The 21,847-nt window shown below is 38.9% G+C and overlaps 1 protein-coding gene across 2 annotated transcripts; it reads right to left on the bottom strand.

The window, feature by feature from the left end:
- Positions 1-644: 644 nt before the first annotated feature.
- Positions 645-21,325, bottom strand: tmem68 (transmembrane protein 68). 2 transcript variants are annotated; one of them, XM_051411721.1, is made up of 9 exons: positions 21,178-21,325; positions 20,541-20,729; positions 18,173-18,346; positions 14,540-14,639; positions 10,226-10,393; positions 9,813-10,006; positions 7,088-7,148; positions 6,665-6,804; positions 645-4,008 (listed from the first exon to the last, which is right to left on the bottom strand). In XM_051411721.1, exons 2-9 carry the CDS (start codon positions 20,598-20,600, stop codon positions 3,904-3,906), a joined length of 1,002 nt encoding a protein of 333 aa, XP_051267681.1. In that variant the 5' UTR covers positions 20,601-20,729; positions 21,178-21,325; the 3' UTR covers positions 645-3,903. The 2 variants fall into 2 exon arrangements, with proteins under 2 accessions (XP_051267681.1, XP_051267690.1); XM_051411730.1 differs by lacking the exon at positions 7,088-7,148.
- Between the last annotated feature and the right edge of the window lie 522 nt (positions 21,326-21,847).

Genomic DNA, 21,847 nt, shown 5'->3' with positions numbered 1-21,847 from the left:
CTTTTATATATATATATATATATATATATCCCTTCATCCCTCAACCCTTTCAAAATCCAGTCATCCTTCCTACAGTACACCACATCAGTTTACATTTATTCATTACGTGCAATAAACCTTTCTAAATTCCATACGTTCATTGGTGTGGTCTTTGTTAGTGAAATCATTCCCGGCTCTGATTGGTTGTTTTTTGTCCAGGCCCAGCGGATTCTCACAAATGCTTGAGTGCTAAAATAAGCCAGAAGAACCAACACACAGATTATCTGTCTCGTGTACTGTCAGGATATAGTGAAAGTTTTAGCAAATATGACAAAATGTTATTTCTATAAAAATGACCAACTGCAGCTTTAAGTTAATACTGTAGAGTGCTATTTGACATTTGAGGCAGTGTAATTTGTTCTGTGTTTGGGGAACTTGGAGGCAAGAACTGGGTGGGGGAATGATTGAAAGGGAGTGAAAAAGTACAAACATTTTGTGTATTTTCTATTGTGTTCTTTTGTTTGTGTTTTGGGGAATAAACATAATAACCCAACAATAAACAACCTCAGCAAAAAATAATTTAAAAGAATAATATAGTTTTAATATGTGAAACTGAATTATACCAGTGATAAAATCAGTCACAAGAAAGCAATCCACACGAAACATTAATAAAATAGATTTATTAACAGGTTGCAGTGGATCTCAATATTTAAAAGTGCAACATTTATATTATATTGACAAAATTTTAAAAGTGCACATTAGATCATCTCAAAATGAACAACATTAACATGGAAACATGCAACCAGATCAGATATAACGCATCCAGTTAGACGCTCAAAAACACACCGGTCTCTCAAAGGCTTCTTTAAAATGAAGATGGCAGTAATACTTTGAAGAGTATGTGTACAAAACAGTCTGTTGAATCACAATATTTACATACTCATACTTACCACCACACACACACACACACACACACACACACACACACAAAGACTACTTCATTTTCCAAATCACATCGTGTACGTGAAAAATTATTAGTTTACAAAACTGCAGATAAAGCACCGAAGTAATTACATATTACATCATCATTAATATATACACACACAAAGAATGCACTAGTAAAGAGATAGATAAGTATTTGTACTGATATGAGACATATTACAGTGAGAAGATACACTGATGGTTTGGATCTGTCAAGGCGAAAGGCTCAGTTTTGGTCTGTTCCTAGGCTGCTGAAGGCTAAACCGCGCACACACGCACGCACGCGCACATGCACACACACAGATATAGCATTCAGACTGAGCTGCAGAACATGTTTTCCTACAGTGAACGACAGAGATTAGTTTCATCTTATTTACTTAAACTGAGCTTTAGACTCTTTGCAGATCATTTCTACTCGCCTTCCCTTCAGTTCAGTTCTTCTGTGTTGACGTGGGTTGGGAATACTTATAGTATCACTGATGAAAACATTTTTTTTCCCCAAAATGGTTTCTGCGGTATAATAAAAAAAAAAAAAAAAAACTCAATAATGCATAATTGAAGATTTGAAGGACATTTGGCTCTTGGCTTATTATCAAATCTGCTGTTGCTGTTCGGTATTCATTTTAAAACTTTTACTAAAAAAGGAGAAAATCCTTTGGTAAGACAGCCTTAAGCTCTCATCTGTAAGCTGATGGGAGATCTTGAAGGGACAATGTGAGGGGAGCTGAAATCGCTGATATCTTTAAACAACAAATCAAACTCTGCCTATTTTACCCTGGCTTCTGCTTATTGTCTTCAATCATTTTCTTTAAAAAAAAAAACAATTCAGTTTACATCTTTGCACATTTTTAGGTGTGTGCAAGTCTCCCCATCTTACTAAATATACTCTTATTCTAGACTGAGTTTGTCAGTCACCTGTGAAGTTTGACAGATTGATAAAAGGCACAGAAAGCATCATCATTGTTAGAACAAATGACTTGGCTTCGTCTCTGGTACAGCAAGTCCGCTGGTATTTGTAGGGCTACTGATTACTTTCATGATTGATTAATCAATTCACTCTTCCCAAGTCCCACCCCTTTTTGCTCCATGCTCCAATAACAGAACCTCAGTCAACTTTCTCCTTTCCTGTACTTAGATACGAACATGAACGTTGTTTTACAGCAGCCAGCATACAGACAGTGAGCAACAGACTTCACGTGACAATATTCACAACTTGGATTAGTTTTGATAAAACCCTTTTGATTCTTTTGACCAGTGGACCCTTACGGAATAAAGGAATAATGGAGGTATGGGCACAGATCGTACGGACTTAATGATCAAGGTTTTTTCCGTCTCTCTTGTTAACATGCCAGTAAGTCTGAATAAATTAACAGTATACTCTGGGTCACAATTTCCGTAAAATGAACTGAACGATTGAACTGTGGAGAATAACTGATCTGACTATGTGCATCGGCAAAAAACAAAAGTTTAAACATTTGTGTAGGCGATCTAAACCGCTTTAAACTCGCTCAAGCGGGCAAGAGGTTTTATACATCCAGTTAATTTTCTATAAAATCTTTCCAGGTGTCTATTGGAGGCCCACGTTTATTTTAAAAAAATGTGTAGCCACACCAGGCTTGTAAAGGAGACCTGATTCTATTCGGGAACCTGCTTTTATTGGAAGTTTTGATGGTATGGTATGTGCTTGTCTATGTTGAAAAGACAACCACATATTTAAAAATGGTTAGATAAAATATATAGTCACATTATTAACTAGCTAATGTTAGCTAACTAGCTATCTAGTCACACCTGTAAGGTAATGTTAGCACAAAAGCTAACTAGCTAGCTAATTTACAAATAAATTGTGAGTTAGCTAGCTGATGTAACAACATATATGTTATATATTTATATTATTATATATATATATTATTATATGTTTTAACCATCTTCAAAATGTGGTTGTCTTTTCAACATAGAGAGAAGGAAATTAGAAGAAAAGTGTGACCTGGTAAAGTTTAACTGCATGCCTGAAAGTTAGGGGAAACCACTGGAATATACAGTATGAACACAGTAACCACTATAAGAAAAAGTGCCATTTACTGTTTTTGTAGTTGTGGGACTCTATATACAAATGAATGTTGTCAAGCCTTTTATAGTGGGCCCACCTTAGCATCCAGGTTCAGTTCTGTCTGCTCTGCCTAATAAGACTCGATGTAATCCTGCAGCCTAATTCCAGGAATTAGTGTGTTCAACAGTTTGCTCAAAGTCAAAGATGTGCAAACTCAAAGTGCTGTTAAAGTATATAATTACAAGCAACTGTCTGCATAGTCACTGCGATTCAAAGGCATTGATGATAAACCAAATTTATAGACTGTACTTGTATCACAATTGATACAAGTTTCCTGTAGTTTCATATCCCTGCAGACAGACAAACAAACGGTACCGAAAACACAACCTCTTTCGTGGAGGTAATAAAGAAATTGCTTGAATCCCATATGTTTAAACTGAGAACAACGACCAGAAGTTCAACCAACCAATCAGTCCGCAATTAATCTTAAGTCCATCTTCAATTGATCATACATTACAGTACTTGATCAAGACAAAGGATATCGGAACACAAGAAATAAGATATTTATACTCTGTATTGGAAAATAATTATTTTGTTGTGTATTGTTTTTAAGGTCTGATTACTGTCACGTCCAATAACACAACTTCAGGAAGTCTAGCTGTAACCAAATTCATCCTGGGAATGGGCAGATGAAAAGGGGAGTCAATGTAGGCCAGAATACAAGGATCCTGGGTGTAAAAGGAACCTCAGAGGCTGCAGTCAGTGGTGTTTGGGGGGCGGTGAAGAAAGCTGAGCAAATATTCTAAAATGTTAGGCCTCCAAACCTGTGCACACTGCAGCCACCTGAGCCAACATGACGTGTTGTTTTTTGGTCACACACAGTGTCTCTGCTGATGTTAATGCTCTTTGTGTTTGGTGTGAAATCTCTCCAACAAGGCTCTCAGGATGTTCCCTGGGATCTGCTGGTGCTGGTCTATCAGCGACTGGACTGCCTGCTGCACCTGCAGAGCAAAAAAAAAAAAAAAGTCAGCAGCACTGCCTATGAGTGATTGGTGTTTTGCGGAACACACTTACAATCAGAATAGTTTCTTTTAAGAGTAGGCTTAAGAAGTTCCTCTTTGATAAAGCTTAGGGTTGGCTCTGGTGAGTCCTGAACCATCCCTTAGTTATGCTGCTATAGGCCTAGACTAATCGGGGGATTTCCCATGATAGTCCTCTCTTCCTCTCTCTTTCTGCACTCATTCATGTTCCATTAGTGCATGTTAACTTCACTTCTTCCCCGGAGTTCTTGTGCTTTCTCGTCTCGCAGGTTCTTATTGATCCTGGTGGAGCCTCCTGCCATGGTCCTGCTTGACTGCCATTGCTAATATCACTGATATTATTACTACAGTTACTATTATTACTATTGTCACTGCTCATTGTCCCCCATCATCAGTCACTACTATTAGAGTCTCTCTCTCTCTCTCTCTCTCTCTCTCTCTCTCTCTCTCTCTCTCTCTCTCTCCAGAAACTACAGGCTGAAACTACAGGCTGAAAAGTCTATTCCAGTCAGTTAGGGGGGAGCAGCAGATTATTGTTATTCATTATTGCCATTATCCAGATAATCATCAAAACATGCTTTTGCCTTGCTCAAAATGAATCTGGAAATCAATGCATATGTCAATAAAAATAATATATTTATATTTTTTAAAGTTAAAGTGTATTAGTGAGCTAGACAGCTTTTTCAAGTCACTCGTGAGGATACTCTGATTATCCCAATATAATTGCTGATAATAGAAATATAGGAAATAGGAAGACAAAGATGGCGATAGAAGTCACAGATACGGGTACCAGTACCAACACATCATAGGCTACATTAAAGGTCATACAAAAATCCTTCAGTATAAAAACGATGAAGCAAGTTGTACAACATCACACTTGATGAACATATACAGTGGCAAGAAAAAGTATGTGAACCTTTTAGAATTTCATGGTTTTCTGAATAGATTTGTCATAAAATGTGATCTGATCTTCATCTAAGTAATAAAATGTGTCTAAAATAATAACAACTTTTTTTGATCTTTCATGTCTTTATTGAGAACAACCAAAAAAACCTCATAGTGTTTGTGACAAAACCCTTGAGTTAATGACCTCAAAAGAGCTAGTTGGAGTCAGGTTTTAGCACACCTGGAGTCTCGTTAAGATAATAAGTTTGGAGGTGTGGACTACAGCTACTTTGACTGATAAAAACCCCTCAAACTTTTGGAGTTTGCTCTGCACAAGAAGAACACGCTTATGTGAGCCATGCCTCGCCAAAAAGAGCTTTCAGAGGATCGACGATCAAGAATTGTTGATTTACATAAAGCTGGCAAGGGTTACAAAGTTATTTCAAAGACTTTAGAAATTCACCAGTCTACAGTTAGGCAAACAATCTACAAATGGAGACACTTGGGACTGTTGCTACTCTACCAAGAAGAGCACAACAAAGACTCACCAATGAGGTAAAAAAACAACCCCGAATGACAGCCAAAGATTTTAAAGGCATCATTGGAACTTGCTAGCATCTCTGTCCATGAGTCTACAATACGTAAAACACTGAACAAGCAGGGTATCCACAGCAGGACACCACGAAGGAAGCCACTGCTTACTAAAAGAACATTGCTGCACGCCTGAAGTTTGCAAAAGAGCACATTGACACCCCACAGCGGTATTGGCAAAATGTTTTGTGGACTGATGAAACTAAGATTGAACTATTTGGAAAAAACACACAGCACTACATCTGGTGTAGAAAGGGAACGGCATATCATCATGAAAACGCCATCCCAACTGTAAAGTATGGTGGAGGAAACATCATGATTTGGGCCTGCTTTGCTGCATCAGGGCCTGGCCAGCTTGGAATGATTGAAGGGAAGATGAATTCCCAACTATATCAGACAATTCTTCAGGATAATGTGAGAATGTCTGTACGTCAGCTGAAACTGTGTAGAAGGTGGGTGATGCAACAGGACAACGACCCAAAACACCGGACCAAGTCCACAACAGAATGGCTTCAAAAAAACAAAATCTGCCTTAAGTTCTAAAGGTTCACATACTTTTTCTTGCCACTGTATGAATATGCTACTTGTACACATTGCACCTATTCCCTCCATAAATACAAACTTCTACACATACACCCAGTACCCACCTCACCAGGCACCCCTTTAAACCCAACAAAGCAGCCACTCACATTTCAAGTGTTCTCTGGCATACACACATACCTACATTTCTAAGTCCTAACAGAAAGAGAAAATGACCTAGGACAAGTCCTGCTATGAAAATACTGAGCTTTCAGTTTAGTGAGCAGTTAACTGATGGTTAACTGTCATAGGCTTTGGGGGAGTAAAAGTTTGCCCAAATCAATCCTTTTTTGCCTTTGTCTGTCTTTTGAACAATATTGTGCTATCTTTAACATATGATAAAATGTCAACAATTGTTTGGTATTGTATGCAGGCATGCAGATTATTATTTTTCCTCCATGACATCTATCAGACTCTGTATTAAAGAACATTAAGTCAACAAAGTAACTGTCAGGACAAATATGAAGTTATTTAAAACAAATACAGTAATAGATTTAAAAGATAAATAAATGTTTAACCCAAAACACTGTCAACAATAAGCACAATGCTTTAGCACACTCACCTTCTCTGCCAGCTCTGCAGCATTTATGTTGGGATCATACGGGATGGGGTCACCAAGGAAGGTCCGGAATTTGACAGGAAATCCACCATATAGAGGGGCAGCAGGGAGGCGAAACCTCTCATACACCCAGCGGAAAAATCCTGGATGGAAAAAGACAAAGAGAATGTTACACGGAGAGATATAAAGACTATTGACAATGACAAATGAATAGCTTACCATCAGATTGAGTCACACTGCCCTAAACATATTCTCAAGATAGCTACCACACCATCTATATATTCTGTATTTCCTTTTGTCAACAAACAAACAATGAATATAGTCCACTGTGTCTTCCTGTGTAACTTCAATTTCTGTGTGCATCAGAGATACCATCAGCTTGGTAATGGTATCTTTTTTATTATTTGAACTTTCTTCTACACTTACTGAGTGTTCCCAGAGATCTGAAGCCTTCCCGCACATTTTGAGTAAACATTGGAATTACTGGCTGAAAGACAGAGAGAGCAAGAGAAACAGAAGATTAGAGAGCAGGGCTTTCTACACTGCAGAATCTCAATATGGAGAGTAATATATGAGTGCAGTATGACCCTTGGTTAGTTTACTGTAGGAGTAACAACAATCAATTTAGCTGAGTCATTCAGAACAATCCAGTCATGCTGTGAGAAATATTAAATGGGTTGTGGAAGATTTGAAAATGGTGGAAGAACTTAATAAATATGGCATGTTTGTCAAAACCACATGAGACACTAAGCTTTAGCTATTTAATTCATGCACTTATGCAAACAAGAACTAAAAATGACTTGTCTTTTACCATAACGCTCCTGGTGGTTTTCTGGCTGAATAAGTTGCACACCCATAATGTTTTAGCTGGCTGTAAATAGTGTAACAACTTACAATGTGACTATAGGGCCATTTGATGGTCAATTGCCTCCTACATTTGTTTGTGACCAACAGCCAGAATGCTTGGCCCAAGCCTATATCATCAGACTGATGATACACTGCTGCTAGTCAGCTGCATGTCAGTGAAAACATGCAATATTTTATTTGACAACTGCAGTGAGTAGGGCTGCACGATATAGTAAAAATATCATATTGCGATTATTTTGACAGATACTATATGATTCATAGTTAGAGGAAATCATAATTTATAAATCACAAATTTTCACTGATAACTATTTTAAAACAATCATAATGAGAATTTTTGGGGGGTCTGTAGCAAATAAAAATGTTTTATTTATTATTCCTGGCAATTTTCAGCTAAAATGAACAAAAAAAAATTACATTTGTATCTAGTAGGGGTGGGTATTGGCAAGAATCTGGTGATATGATATGTATCACAATACAGAGGTTATGATTCCATATACTGCAATATTGCAATTAAAAAAGAAAAATCAAATTTTAGGAAAACACACCACCACATGCATAAAATTAGTTAAAAAAGTTAACTTTTCACTTTTAATTTTGCAACCAGAACAGTGGAATCTGCATTTATATTAATCACAGTCCCTGTAACATCCAACATCACAGGCCTCAGTTTACGTTAACAATATTGCTATCAAGGAGCTTCAAAGCTTCTGCCTGGAGTGCCTGAAATACAGTACACTGAGTTCAATTCAATTCAATTTTATTTGTATAGCGCCAATTCATAACAGAAGTTATCTCAGGACACTTTTCAAATAGAGCAGGTCTAGACCGAACTCTTTATAACATTATTTACAGAGACCCAACAGTACCACCATGAGCAAGCACTTGGCGACAAGGGCAAGGAAAAACTGCCTGTTAAAAGGCAGAAACCTAGGACAGATCCTCCAGCTCTAGGTGGGTGGTCGTCTGTCTCGACCAGTTGGGGTGAAAGAGAGAGAGCGAGAGAGAGAGAGAGAGAGAGAGACAGACAGACAGACGCACAGCAACAACAGTATTGGCAATGGCAATCTAGCAGGACCATGGCAGGAGGCTCCACCAGGATCGATAAGAACCTGCGAGACGAGAAAGCACAAGAACTCCGGGGAAGAAGTGAAGTTACTAACATGCATTAATGGAACATGAATGAGTGCAGAAAGAGAGAGGAAGAGAGGAGCTCAGTGCACCATGGGAAGTCCCCCGACAGTCTAGGCCTATAGCAGCATAACTAAGGGATGGTTCAGGACTCACCTGATCCAGCCCTAACTATAAGCTTTATCAAAGAGGAATGTCTTAAGCCTACTCTTGAATGTGGTGAGGGTGTCTGCCTCCCGAACCACAACTGGAAGCTGGTTCCACAGGAGAGGAGCTTGGTAACTGAAGGCTCTGGCTCCTGTTCTACTTTTTAGAGACTATAGGAACCACAAGTAGCCCAGCATTCAGAGAACGTAGTGTTCTAGAGGGGTAATAGGGTACTATGAGCTCTTTAAGATATGAAGGGGCCTGACCATGAAGAGCTTTATAGGTGAAGAGGAGGATTTTAAATTCTATTCTACATTTTACAGGGAGCCAGTGCAGAGAAGCTAGTACAGGAGAGATGTGATCTCTTTTTCTAGTTCCTGTCAGTTCTCGTGCTGCAGCGTTCTGAATTAATTGGAGCGTTTTAATGGACTTATTGGGGCAGCCTGATAATAAAGAGTTGCAGTAATCCAGCCTTGAAGTAACAAATGCATGGATTAGTTTTTCTGCATCTGTCTGTGATAGTATGTGTCTAATTTTTCTAATATTACGTAAATGAAAGAAGGCAGTCCTAGAGGTCTGCTTTATGTGGGAGTTAAAAGACAAATCCTGATCAAAGATAACTCCAAGATTCCTGACAGTGGTGCTAGAGGCCAAGGTAATGCCATCTAGAGTAACTATATCTTTAGACAGTGAGTCTCTAAGGTTTTTGGGGCCAAGAACAAGAATTTCGTTTTTTTCTGAGTTTAACATCAGAAAATTGCAGCTCATCCAGGATTTTATGTCCTTAAGACATGTTTGTAATTTAGATAATTGATTAATTTCATCGGGCTTGATCGATAGCTATAACTGCGTATCATCTGCATAACTGTGAAAGTTAATGGAGTGATTCCTAATAATGTTGCCTAAAGGGAGCATATATAAAGTAAATAATATTGGTTCAAGTACAGAACCTTGTGGAACTCCATGACTAACTGAGTGCACTGAAAGAATTTTGAGAATGACAACGCACCACTCGAGAGTCAATGGCAACCTGGGCGAAGCCTTTGCGTTTGCCCCAGAGGAGAGGGTAGGTCTCATCACTGAACAGAGCCTCTCGCACTCCTCCTGGAGAAATCCCCAACAGGTGACCATTCTTCAGAGCCCGCACGCACTCCTCCTGAGGACCATGGATCACACTGAACACCTCCAGCAGTAACTTGAAACCTGGAGAGATGCGACAGAATGAGATAGGTACAGTGCTGAATACAGTGGATAAAGCTGGAGTTTTACATTTTTTGTTTAAGATAAGCCATAGTTTGTGTGAAAAAAAACTAAACAAACAAAAAACAGAACATAAAATAATTTTTTTTAAAAACAGACAAAAAATAGACTACAAACATGAGGTGTGCAGTACTGCATGTGATACAGTGTAACAGTGAGTACCTGGGATCTTGAAAAGGAAGTGGTCAGCTACAGAGTGGCAGGTCCGTCCCTTCTGAAGGATTACATTGGCCAGAAAGTAATAGTAGTCGATGGGAATGGCTCCATGATAGTACACTATCAGTGCTGGTCCTTTCTCAGGAATCTTCTCCATTCCATGGATTTCATAGCCTGGTAAATAGGCCAAAGTAAATGAGGCATACATGAGGCATACATTCCATTAACAGCTGAGAATTAGTACTGTGGCCCTGAGAACTCCCCACGTGCATCAGTGAGCCTTGGCCCCCCATGACCCGGTCTCCAGTTCACACTTCTGCAGACCGGGAACACCCCACAAGAGCTGCAGGTTTGGAGATGCTCTGACCCAGTTGCCATGATAACCAGATAATCAATGTTATTCACTAGTCAGTGCATAGAATGTTATGGCTGATCGGTGTACACATCAGAGGTTTATTTGAGTGTTCTCACAGGTTGGTGTACACATACTGCAAAACACTAAGTAACATCACATATTTACAGCATATCCAGGTATAAGTCAAAGACATGCACATTTACTCTGAATTAAGAGTTTATTTCAGCTAGTTTGGACAGGAAAGGGGCAGGCTGGGGGGAGGAGAGGCATGAAGCGGGTAGAAGAGCGAGGGAGGTAGGGCATCAGAAAGGCAGCGACAGCATGTAATATTTACACCTCCAACTCTCTTAGATGGTTAGACACCAGAGTTGGTGACTGTTGGAACAGTGGAAAGATGAATACATTTGTTTGTTATTTTGTTAGTTTGAATTAAGTGTGTTTTAAGCTGAGTTAACAATTAAGCTGGTCTTCAGTAAAAGAGAAACATTTTTTTTTAGAAAGTGTACGGTTGTATTTTTCAGTTTAATGAGGAAAATGTTTTATACATTTTCTTTTTCCTTCTTGACATTTTGTGAGTTAATTTTGTTTATCAAAGCTATGAGAGCTTGTCGCATGCAGTGAACTCGCCGGTGGCTGGTGGGAAAATTTTAACATATTGCCTGTGATGGCCGCCCAGGCAGCCACACACTGAGGCAAAAGCACATGGTGGTAACACTTTAATTTGTTTGATTATCTTTAGGTTTAGAACATTAGACACAATTCACAATTAATAACTGGACACAGATTTTGGATTCATAATACACAGTTTTATTATCCATTTTTGATAGCCGTTATCTTTTTGGGGTGCACACAATTAGTTAACTTCCTTTTTTTGGGTAGTATTATTAGGTTCATTCGGGTTTTGATTTTGCATTAATTCAGTCATTCTTTGAGTTACCAGTTCCTGGGTGCTGCTGCTGAAGATGTCTCATGGCCGACAAAGGACGTGCCAGCTGAATCAGAGATGCTTAAAAGGGGTTGGGCCAATAATTATGGAGGACTAAAAGTGCCACAATTAATAAATAAATACACCATTAAATAATTACTTAAATGTGTCATTCATTAATTAAAATTGGAATTAAATACATAAATGTGTTATTAAATATGTCATTGATTCAAATACCGATTAATTTTATGTAAAATACATATATAATTATTTCACTATTTACATTTACATTTCATGGTCCTGGTTGCAGTGCTGCATGAATTACTTAAAACTGTCAAACTCACCCATCAAAAGTTGGTAGGCGGAACCTAATGCCTGATTGGTTACCCTGCGCATCAAGCAAAGACAAATCAATTCCAGATAATGGATCGATGCAAAGCTAGTGAACACATTCCAATACACTGGGTGGCGCTATTGGACTACTTCTTCTAAATCTGCAGTCACTCTGTGGTCAATATCTTGGTCAGAAAGTGTGGAAATAACTCCAAGAACTTCAATAAGTTCCTCTGCTTTACTCGCTACATGCTCTGCTAAGTCTAAAAAATAAAATAAAGTGTTTAACTTTGAAAAATAAAGTGTAGCAGCAGCTTGAGTTTCCCTTTTTCTTTGTTAACTGTTTCATATCTTGATTAACAGTCTCAACAGATTTTATAAATGACTATCAACACATCTTTACAATTGAACAGTTTCTCTTTCTTTCCCTTTTATATCTTTCTATACACTTTCTGTTGTTCAGTGAGAGAATTGAGCTCTAACCTCTCTCCCTCGTTGGGCAGTGAATGAATGGGTCAGGATCAGTGTTGGTCATCTTACTTTAAAAAAGTAATTAGTTATAGTTACAAATTACTTATCCCAAAACGTAACTGAGATAGTAACTCAGTTACCACATTGTAAAAGTAATTAGTTACTCAGCAAAGTAACTGTGATGTTATTTTCTATGGTCTATAATTACATTTTATAACATCTTCTATAACGTTAAAGATGTTTATAATCACTGAATAAAGAATAAAACACTATATACAGTATTTTAGAACATTTGGTTTTTATTTGAACTCAATAGATTACAGCCGGCCATATGCATAGAAATAAAAATATATACAAAATAAATATTGAAAATAAAATTCACACGTTACATAAACATTCTTGCCTTTAACTTCAGTAAGCGAGTAGTAGTGTCGGTACTTCCAGTTTGATATCGCTACCTTTGAATTTCCCTAGCTCGTCGCCATTGTCTCTGTCTTGGCATCCGCCCACCCAGCCAATCATCATCGCATTTGCAACGGTGTCATCATCACCACCCTGCCCTCTCCCGGCAGCTGATGTGTGGCTGTCAGAAAGCCTGACACCGCTGCACTTCATTCAACCACATTGTAGGAACGCAAGTAACGCGCCACATTCTCAGTAACGGTAACGGGAAAAGTACTTCATTAGATTACCCCGTTACTGAAAAAATAACGCCGCTAGTAGCGCCGTTATACTTAAACACCGTTACTCCCAACACTGGTCAGGATACTGGTTGAGTGATCATATTGGGATCTGAGCCTGCTTATTTTCTCTGACCTTGTTCAGACTTGAGTGGGTGTGTTTGATGAAAACTTTGTGTTTTGTCTCATAGTGGCGTTTCACACTGGCACTTTTAATCAGCGCCGCAGTCTCTGAACATGAGACACACTGGTTATGTGCTCCCAGTGGGAAGAATGAATGTGAATGAATCTGTCCATTAAAAGCTCGATTTTCTATCCACTTTTCTCTTCTTAGAGAGCGCCATAAATCTTCTGTTGTCTCGCGCTCACTCATCTCTCCGTTTCCTCTCCATGTATCTGTGACTTCTCTTTCCGTCTGTCTCTCCTCTCTCATCGCTCTCATCTCTGTATTCAGTCGCGCTGTTTAAACAGATTTGATTGGCTGAGCAGCATCACATGGGATGGCTTAACTAGCATGCGATTGGTCTGTGAGCTTCCTGATCTGCTAAACAAATACCGTAAAGACTAGAAAAGCTGTGCTGGTTAAAATAGAAGCTCCCCATCCAAATTTAGAATCCTCAATAATGAATTGATTATAGGTCTGGGTGTTTGGGTCCAGACTCGCCTGTTAGCGACCTCTGCCCTAGAAAGTTCATGAAGATCTTCCAGGCACTCTACTTCAGACCAAAGCAATGGATCAGGCTAGATTCGCGTTGGCCCCACCCACTGACTTTGATGGCTGGCTTTGACAGCATGAAGCACTGCAACGCAGGACCATGAAATGTAAATGTAAATAGTGAAATAATGATATATGTATTTTACATAAAATGAATTGGTATTTGAATTAATTAATGACACATTTAATATCACATTTATGTATTTAATTCCAATTTTAATTAATTAATGACACATTTAAGTAATTATTTAATGGTGTATTTATTTATTTAATTGTGGCACTTTCAGTCCTCCATAGATAATTGGGCTACACCATGTTGGCCGGAATCATGGGGAGAGGCAGTGATTTCTCCTTGTTTGAGTTTAGTTATTTCTGATTATTATGCTTTTTGATGTTTAGTATTTCAGTATTTATCTTAGTTAATAGTTGGCAGCATTATCTGGCTATTATTTGAGGTTATTATTATTTGTTTAAATGTTGTGTTTTAGTCTATTCCCCCTGTGTGTCAGAGTGGCCTGATCAGCCACTATTTAACTTTCCCCAATGTCTCAGTTCAGTTAGGTCGGTTTGGTTGGCTGGCTTAGTATGTTCAGTTCGTTCAGTTAATGTAGCCTGAGTTAAGTTTTGTTTAGTTGACCTCTTTTATGGGCCCAGAACATTTTGTATATTTTGTACATTGATTATTTTCACATTTTTTGTGTGAATAAAATTACTTTACCCTTGACTCCTCATGCCTGCCAGCTCGGTCCCTGACATTGCCCAACCCAACACTGAATAAATGCAATATGAACAGACAGCATCAAAAAGGATGCCACACCTCTTCAATAAATAAAGCCATTACCGTGCCATATGGCTCCATGTCCATCCCACAGAGTAGCCAGGGTCTTCCTGGCTCCGTCCCACAGGTTGTTGCAATAAGCTTCCCTCAGCTGATTCTTCCTCTGTTAGAAAAAAAACATACGGAAAAATAAGGTTTAGAGTGACTCAAGGTAGGACAACAGCAATAGATTTTTAACAACCATTAACAACCGAGTCTTTTTCAAAAGTTTTGTCCATAACTCTTATAAAAGATATAATGGTATAATTTTTGGTGAAATGAACTATATTGACATTTATGATTCCAATTGATAATTTCCAGTGAGAAACATACGGTCTACACTTTCTTGAGACTATTTTACAGAGAGGACTCTGGCACTACAGTTTCTCCTTCACCTTTAGTGCGCAGTAGCCCATAAGGATTACATTGCAGCCAGTTTAGCAGCTGCTGGCTGGAGCAGTCTCGCTCATTCGTGGACCAATTTTAAAGATTGTTGTCCATATTAGTCACTTAGACACAATAACATCGGAATATAAGGTCCAGCTAAAAAAATACCTGTTACCATTTAAGGAAGGCCAGCTAGGTGATCAAAAATATATTCCAGAACACACCAGAATAGTAGGATTTATATGGTTCTATTTCATTAAAAAACAAAAAGGATCAAACTACGCATTTCGCATGTTGCTCCAATAGAGTCACCCTGGGCTTAATTGCCATCAGGTATACCTTTAAATAATCAGGTGGTGACTTAGCAGGAAATCCAATTGATTCGCAATGAGATACAATTCATATGCAAAACTATATCTGTCGATTACAGTGAAGACCTTTGACCTTTGGGATACAAAATGTCACCACTTCATCATTTTGTACTATTAGTCATTTGTGTGAAATGTTGTCATTATTTGCATAGGAATTCTTAAGTTATGGCTAAAATAGGTTTTGTGAGGTCATAATGACCTTGACCTTATGACCACCAAATTCTACTCAGTTCACGTGTTGCTAACGTCTCTCCTCGCTTCCCTCATTCGCTTTCTTTTCCTGCGTCTTAGATCCACCGAGCAAGGACGTGAGACAGAGACACAAGGACAGTAGGAGGAGGTAAATCTGCTAAATAAGAAATCCTTGCTCCCACAGAGTCAGTAAGTGGCTGTGGCTCAGAGGAAGAGCGGGTCGTCCACTAATTGAAAGGTTGCTGGTTCGATCCCTGGCTCCTCCCGCCACATGGTAAAGTGTCCTTGAATTGCTCCCCTTGAATGTGTATGAATGCGTTAGTTTCTGTACGATGGACTTTGCCATCACTGAGTGAATGTGTGTGAAAGGGTGAATGTGGCACGTAGTGTAAAAGCGCTTTGAGGAAGACGAGAAAGGTGCTATACAAGTACAGGTCCATTTACCATTACCAGTTGATGCTGCACAGCTGTATCACCTGTCAAACTGACTGGTACTAATGTCCACAGAACAATTTCCAAACGTTATAGTGTTCATTTAGACATGCAAATTGTTTAACATAACCAAATAAATCTTTTAATTTATGTAAGGATTAGTGTTATGATAACTTATTATTCACTTATTATTATTCACATTGTTATTTTCATAATAATACATCAGGCAGATGATACGCAGTTATATCTATCAATCAAGCCCGATGAAATTAATCAATTATCTAAATTACAAACATGTCTTAAGGACATAAAATCCTGGATGAGCTGCAATTTTCTGATGTTAAACTCAGAAAAAAAACCGATATTCTTGTACTTGGCCCCAAAAACCTTAGAGACTCACTGTCTAAAGATATAATTACTCTAGATGGCATTAACTTGGCCTCTAGCACCACTGTCAGGAATCTTGGAGTTATCTTTGATCAGGATTTATCATTTAACTCCCACATAAAGCAGACCTCTAGGACTGCCTTCTTTCATTTACGTAATATTACAAAAATTAGACACATCCTATCACAGACAGATGCAGAAAAACTAATCCATGCATTTGTTACTTCAAGGCTGGATTACTGCAACTCTTTAATATCAGGCTGCCCCAATAAGTAATGTTAAATGGTAAATGGACCTGTACTTGTATAGTGCCTTTCTAGTCTTCTGACCACTCAAAGCGCTTTTACACTACATGCCACATTCACCCTTTCACACACATTCACTCAGTGATGGCAAAGTCCATCGAACAGAAACTAACATTCATACACATTCACACACAGATACACGGCATCGGGAGCAATTTGGGGTTCAGTATCTTACTCAAGGATACTTCGACATGTGGCACCAGGAGCCGGGGTTCGAACCCACAACCTTCCAATTAAGGAACGACCCGCTGTGCCTCTGAGCCACAGCCGCCAGTCCATTAAGTCCATTAAAACGCTCCAATTAATTCAGAACCCTGCAGCACGAGTACTGACAGGAACTAGAAAAAGAGATCACATCTCTCCTGTACTAGCTTCTCTGCACTGGCTCCCTGTAAAATGTAGAATAGAATTTAAAATACTCCTCCTCACCTATAAAGCTCTTCATGGTCAGGCCCCTTCATATCTTAAAGAGCTCATAGTACCCTATTACCCCTCTAGAACACTACGTTCTCTGAATGCTGGGCTACTTGTGGTTCCTATAGTCTCTAAAAGTAGAACAGGAGCCAGAGCCTTCAGTTACCAAGCTCCTCTCCTGTGGAACCAGCTTCCAGTTGTGGTTCGGGAGGCAGACACCCTCTCCACATTCAAGAGTAGGCTTAAGACGTTCCTCTTTGATGAAGCTTATAGTTAGGGCTGGATCAGGTGAGTCCTGAACCATCCCTTAGTTATGCTGCTATAGGCCTAGACTATCGGTGGATTTCCCATGGTGCACTAAGCTCCTCTCTTCCTCTCTCTCTCTTTCTGCGCTCATTCATGTCCCATTAATGCATGTTACTAACTTCACTTCTTCCCCGGAGTTCTTGTGCTTTCTCGTCTCACAGGTTCTCATGGATCCTGGTGGAGCCTCCTGCCATGGTCCTGCTTGACTGCCATTGCTAATATCACTGATATTATTGTTATTATTATTATTATTACTACTACAGTTACTATTATTACTATTGTCACTGCTCATTGTCCTCCATCGTTGTTGTTGTTGTTGTCGTCATCATCTTCTTCATGTTCATCATCATCAGTCACTACTTTTAGTGTAGTTGTTGCTACTGTTGTTGCTGTGCACCTGTCTGCCTGTCTGTCTGTCTGCCTGCCGGCCTGCCTGTCTCTCTCTCTCTCTCTCTCTGTCTCTCTCTCTCACCCCAACTGGTCGAGACATACGACCACCCACCTAGAGCCGGAGGATCTGTCCTAGGTTTCTGCCTTTTAACAGGCAGTTTTTTCTTGCCCTTGTCGCCAAGTGCTTGCTCATGGTGGTACTGTTGGGTCTCTGTAAATAATGTTTTAAAGAGTTCGGCCTAGACCTGCTCTATTTGAAAAGTGTCCTGAGATAACTTCTGTTATGAATTGGCGCTATACAAATAAAATTGAATTGAATTGAATTGAATTGAATAGCTGTGGAAGAAGAGCTGTGAGAATAAATTGTATAAAGAATGACAGAATTTAGTTTTTACTAGTGTTAAGATTTTCAATTATGAAACATACAAATACCACCAATGTTCCACATGTGGAGGTGCAGCATGTTTGCATACCTTATAGACATGAAGGAAGAGTATAGAAAGGTAAAGGAGGATGACGATGAGGAAGGGCAAGATGAAGACGATGGCCAGAGGGGTGAAGACCCACAGCAGGTACTCTAGAACACTCAGATAGTCCTCCATCTGACCAAGGCCTGCCCATTCCTCCCATGCGTGAAACACACACACCTGTGGACCAAAACAAGACAGGTCAGTAATTAGATCCACCACTTTGTCCAGACTGAGACATCTCAACAACTACTGGATGGAATGACATGAAACTTTGTACAGACAGTTGGGTTTGCAGGAGGATGATTCCTAATGACTTTGGTGTTCCTCGAACAGTTAAAATAGTGCTAGCAGCAGTTTAATATATTTAGTTCAGAGCTGCAAACGCAGTAGCACAAACACATTTCTATTGTATTAAATTCACAGGCAAGTTCCAGAGGTGGAACACCTAAACACCTAAACTAAAATCAAGGTGCATTGCTAAAAACCTAAACGTTAAATGAGAAAATATATATGTTTAAGTAACGCTTTAAGCAGGTACACTAAACAGGCAGTACACAGAGGCAAGTCTGTATTTAGGCTCTAGGCTAAAGCTATGGCAACAGAAGCTACAGCATGAGAAATACATCACGTAACAGTCTACTGGTCAGTGTTACCATGCTGAACATCAAATACTACCAAATTACAGGGTAGACCATCAACGTGTTCTGCATTTAAAACCAGACTGTGGTGTACAAATATAAATCTGTGCCAGAGGGCTCACAACTCATTCAGTTGACTGGAGGGACATGAAATGTGCATCCTACCATGTAAACAAAGACACTATAGCTATTGCATTTTGTGCCCTAAACCATCAGGGCTTGAAATAATCTTTTTTCCTCAATGTTGTGCAAACGTCCCAAATTCGACTTTTAACTGTCCCAGACTTAACTACCACTGTCCGAAATTGATGTTACAGTAACTCACATCACTTTACCTTTGCTCTGGTCTGCAACGGATGTTCTGCTAATCATTTCTAATCATTTGTCCAATAAATGCATCACTGCAAACTGCAGAGCAAATGTAGACCTGTTTCTGATTGGTATACGGTGATGGACATTTACATACAAACATTTTGAACACTATTATTATTTAGCCAAATAATCATAAACTTAATAAACAGGGACATCATTCATTTGTAAGTAAAAAACAAACAAAAAACTACAAAAAGGAGGGAGAAGATCAAACAAACTACTTAAATATACAAACAAGTTATTTACATATAAGCTATAACACTCCAACCCAGAGAGCCGGTGAGAAAGAGTGAGAGAGAATCCCCCACATGCCACAACAACTGACTCTAAGAGGAGAGGGAGAGATTCCTGCACTGCTGGCAGAAGAGCCGTCAGAAAATACTCTAAGCAGCATGCATGGGAATGAATTACAATATAATTTAATATATTTCTCACCTTTTCCCTGACGGAATACATCGCTTAATTTGTTTTTAGTCGAGGGTCTAGGAGGGTCTGAAAACTGACTAAATCTAGCAAGAAAGTTGCCAAGTAGGCAACAGTGAATCTCTATGATTGATTTTGTGTGTGTAAGAGTGTGTGTGACATAGAGCTTGTGCTGGTACCACCTAACAATTGAAATAATATATATTCAATGAAACATAAAGGTAATAATGTCATCTACAATGATACATTTACTTTATCTTTGTGTAGGTGCTATTTGTATTATTGCTGGGACATCCTACATTTTGAGCACTGTAAACCATACCAAACAAAACTTGAGGGTGACATTACCAATAAGCAGTTTGACACTTAAAGGAACATTACGTAACTTTTCTACCTCAAAATAACATTTTCATTATGGATTTATCCATCAATAATTTTCTTGATTAATGGATTTAGTCCATAAAATGGAGAAAATGGTGAAAACTGTTGATCACACATGATATGTTATCAAAATAGTTGGCAACTAATTTAACAGTTGACTAATTGATCAATCAGGTCACTAGAGCTGCACTCACACCACTGATCACTATCAAATTATGGATGGCACGATATCACTTTTTCATGTCCAATACATGCAACCTTGAGTATCAGCTGATGCCGATACCAATCAAATCCAGTCTTTTCCGTCTCATTAACAACTACGCTGCTAATAATACATTTGCATGGATGCACTTTGCACAGTTTAGGCTGATGGATGTATCAGATCTGATCTGATATCCAACTGATACCAGCACATTCCTGAATCAAATAACCATAGGTTCAATTGAGTAATCAACCAGTTCCTTAAGTAACTAAATTAAAGTACTTCATGAACACAGACTGAGAGAATGAACAGCTGTCAGGTGGTAAATGGCAGTACTAAATGGACAAGTTCATACCAGGAGGGAGACAGTGTCCTCTGCTGCCATCAGACAGGATTGGTTCCCACTGTCTGACATCCTGCTGACAGCCACAGAAGCTGTGGTTCAACAGCTGGTGACAGGATCAGTCAGTCAGACGGACAGACTGACAACTTCAGGGGGAGGATGAGTGTGCATGGAGAGCCCCTGCTGCTACATGCAGGCAAGCTGAAGCCGAGGAAAACAAATATGTCTTCTTGTTAAACTGCATTTCATTTAGGTAAAGTACAGTCTGTGTGAGGAAAACACGGCTACATTTGAGGGGTTTTGTCAATAACATTTTCGAAAACAACTTGACTTTCTTAACAAGTCATGCTAAGTTAGGTTTAGATTAAAGTATCGATGTTTGAACTAGCTAGTCAGCATATGACTAGTCATATATGCTAACGTTATATCAAATGGCAGATATTTGTATGATTTAATGGAAACTAACTTAGTTAACTTTAGCTATACTGTTACACCCATACTGTTAATAGGTACACCAGTGAAGAAACGTAACTGTAAATGCGATAATAATAATATAATGCGATAATAAACTGAGCTAACTAACGTTAATAGAGCAGAACTACGTCCGCTAACGTTACGCTGAACGCAGAGTGAACACAGACAACGTTACCTCAGACAGCTGCGACAGCTGTGTACAGAGCCATTTAAACACACCAACGTATATTTAATGTTACAGCAGCTCAACATACACAAACAGCTTAGCTAACAACTGTTCTGTTCTTAACCCCGGAACGGTTTGAGTGCAACACCGTCCCTGGAAACCAGCGCCGTGACCACGGCACAGAGGTTCCACTCAATAGCAACTGAACTTCATTTTTGACACGTAGCGTTCAAAATAAAAGCGCAAAATCAGGGTGAAAGGGGTGTACTAAAATGAGCCAATTGATTCAATGTAGTCAGATTCAGATTCATAGTACTTTATTATCCATTACATTTGCACAAAATGGAAATTCACACACAACACGGAAATTCTTTGTTACGGTAGAAACGTGAATGTAACATTTATTGACCTTTTCCCCATAATAACTAAACTAAACCCTAATAACTCAAGAAAATACTAACTGTATATAATGGACATCTCCTCTCTCATTCTGAAAAACAGAATGTGAGAGAAATCTTTGATTTTTGTTCTTCATTTAAATTCAGCCATATATACTGCAGATTGTGTTTATTACCATTTTATTGCTCAGTTTGTTTGCGCCAATGTTTTGCACAAAAGAAACTTGGAGGAATAACGCTTTTATTCTGAAAATAAATGGCAGGAAGTGTAATTATTGTCA

The sequence above is a fragment of the Dicentrarchus labrax genome, unplaced genomic scaffold, assembly GCF_905237075.1.
Source record: "Dicentrarchus labrax unplaced genomic scaffold, dlabrax2021, whole genome shotgun sequence".
NCBI lineage: Eukaryota > Metazoa > Chordata > Actinopteri > Moronidae > Dicentrarchus > Dicentrarchus labrax.
This window is presented reverse-complemented; position numbering and strand designations above follow the sequence as displayed.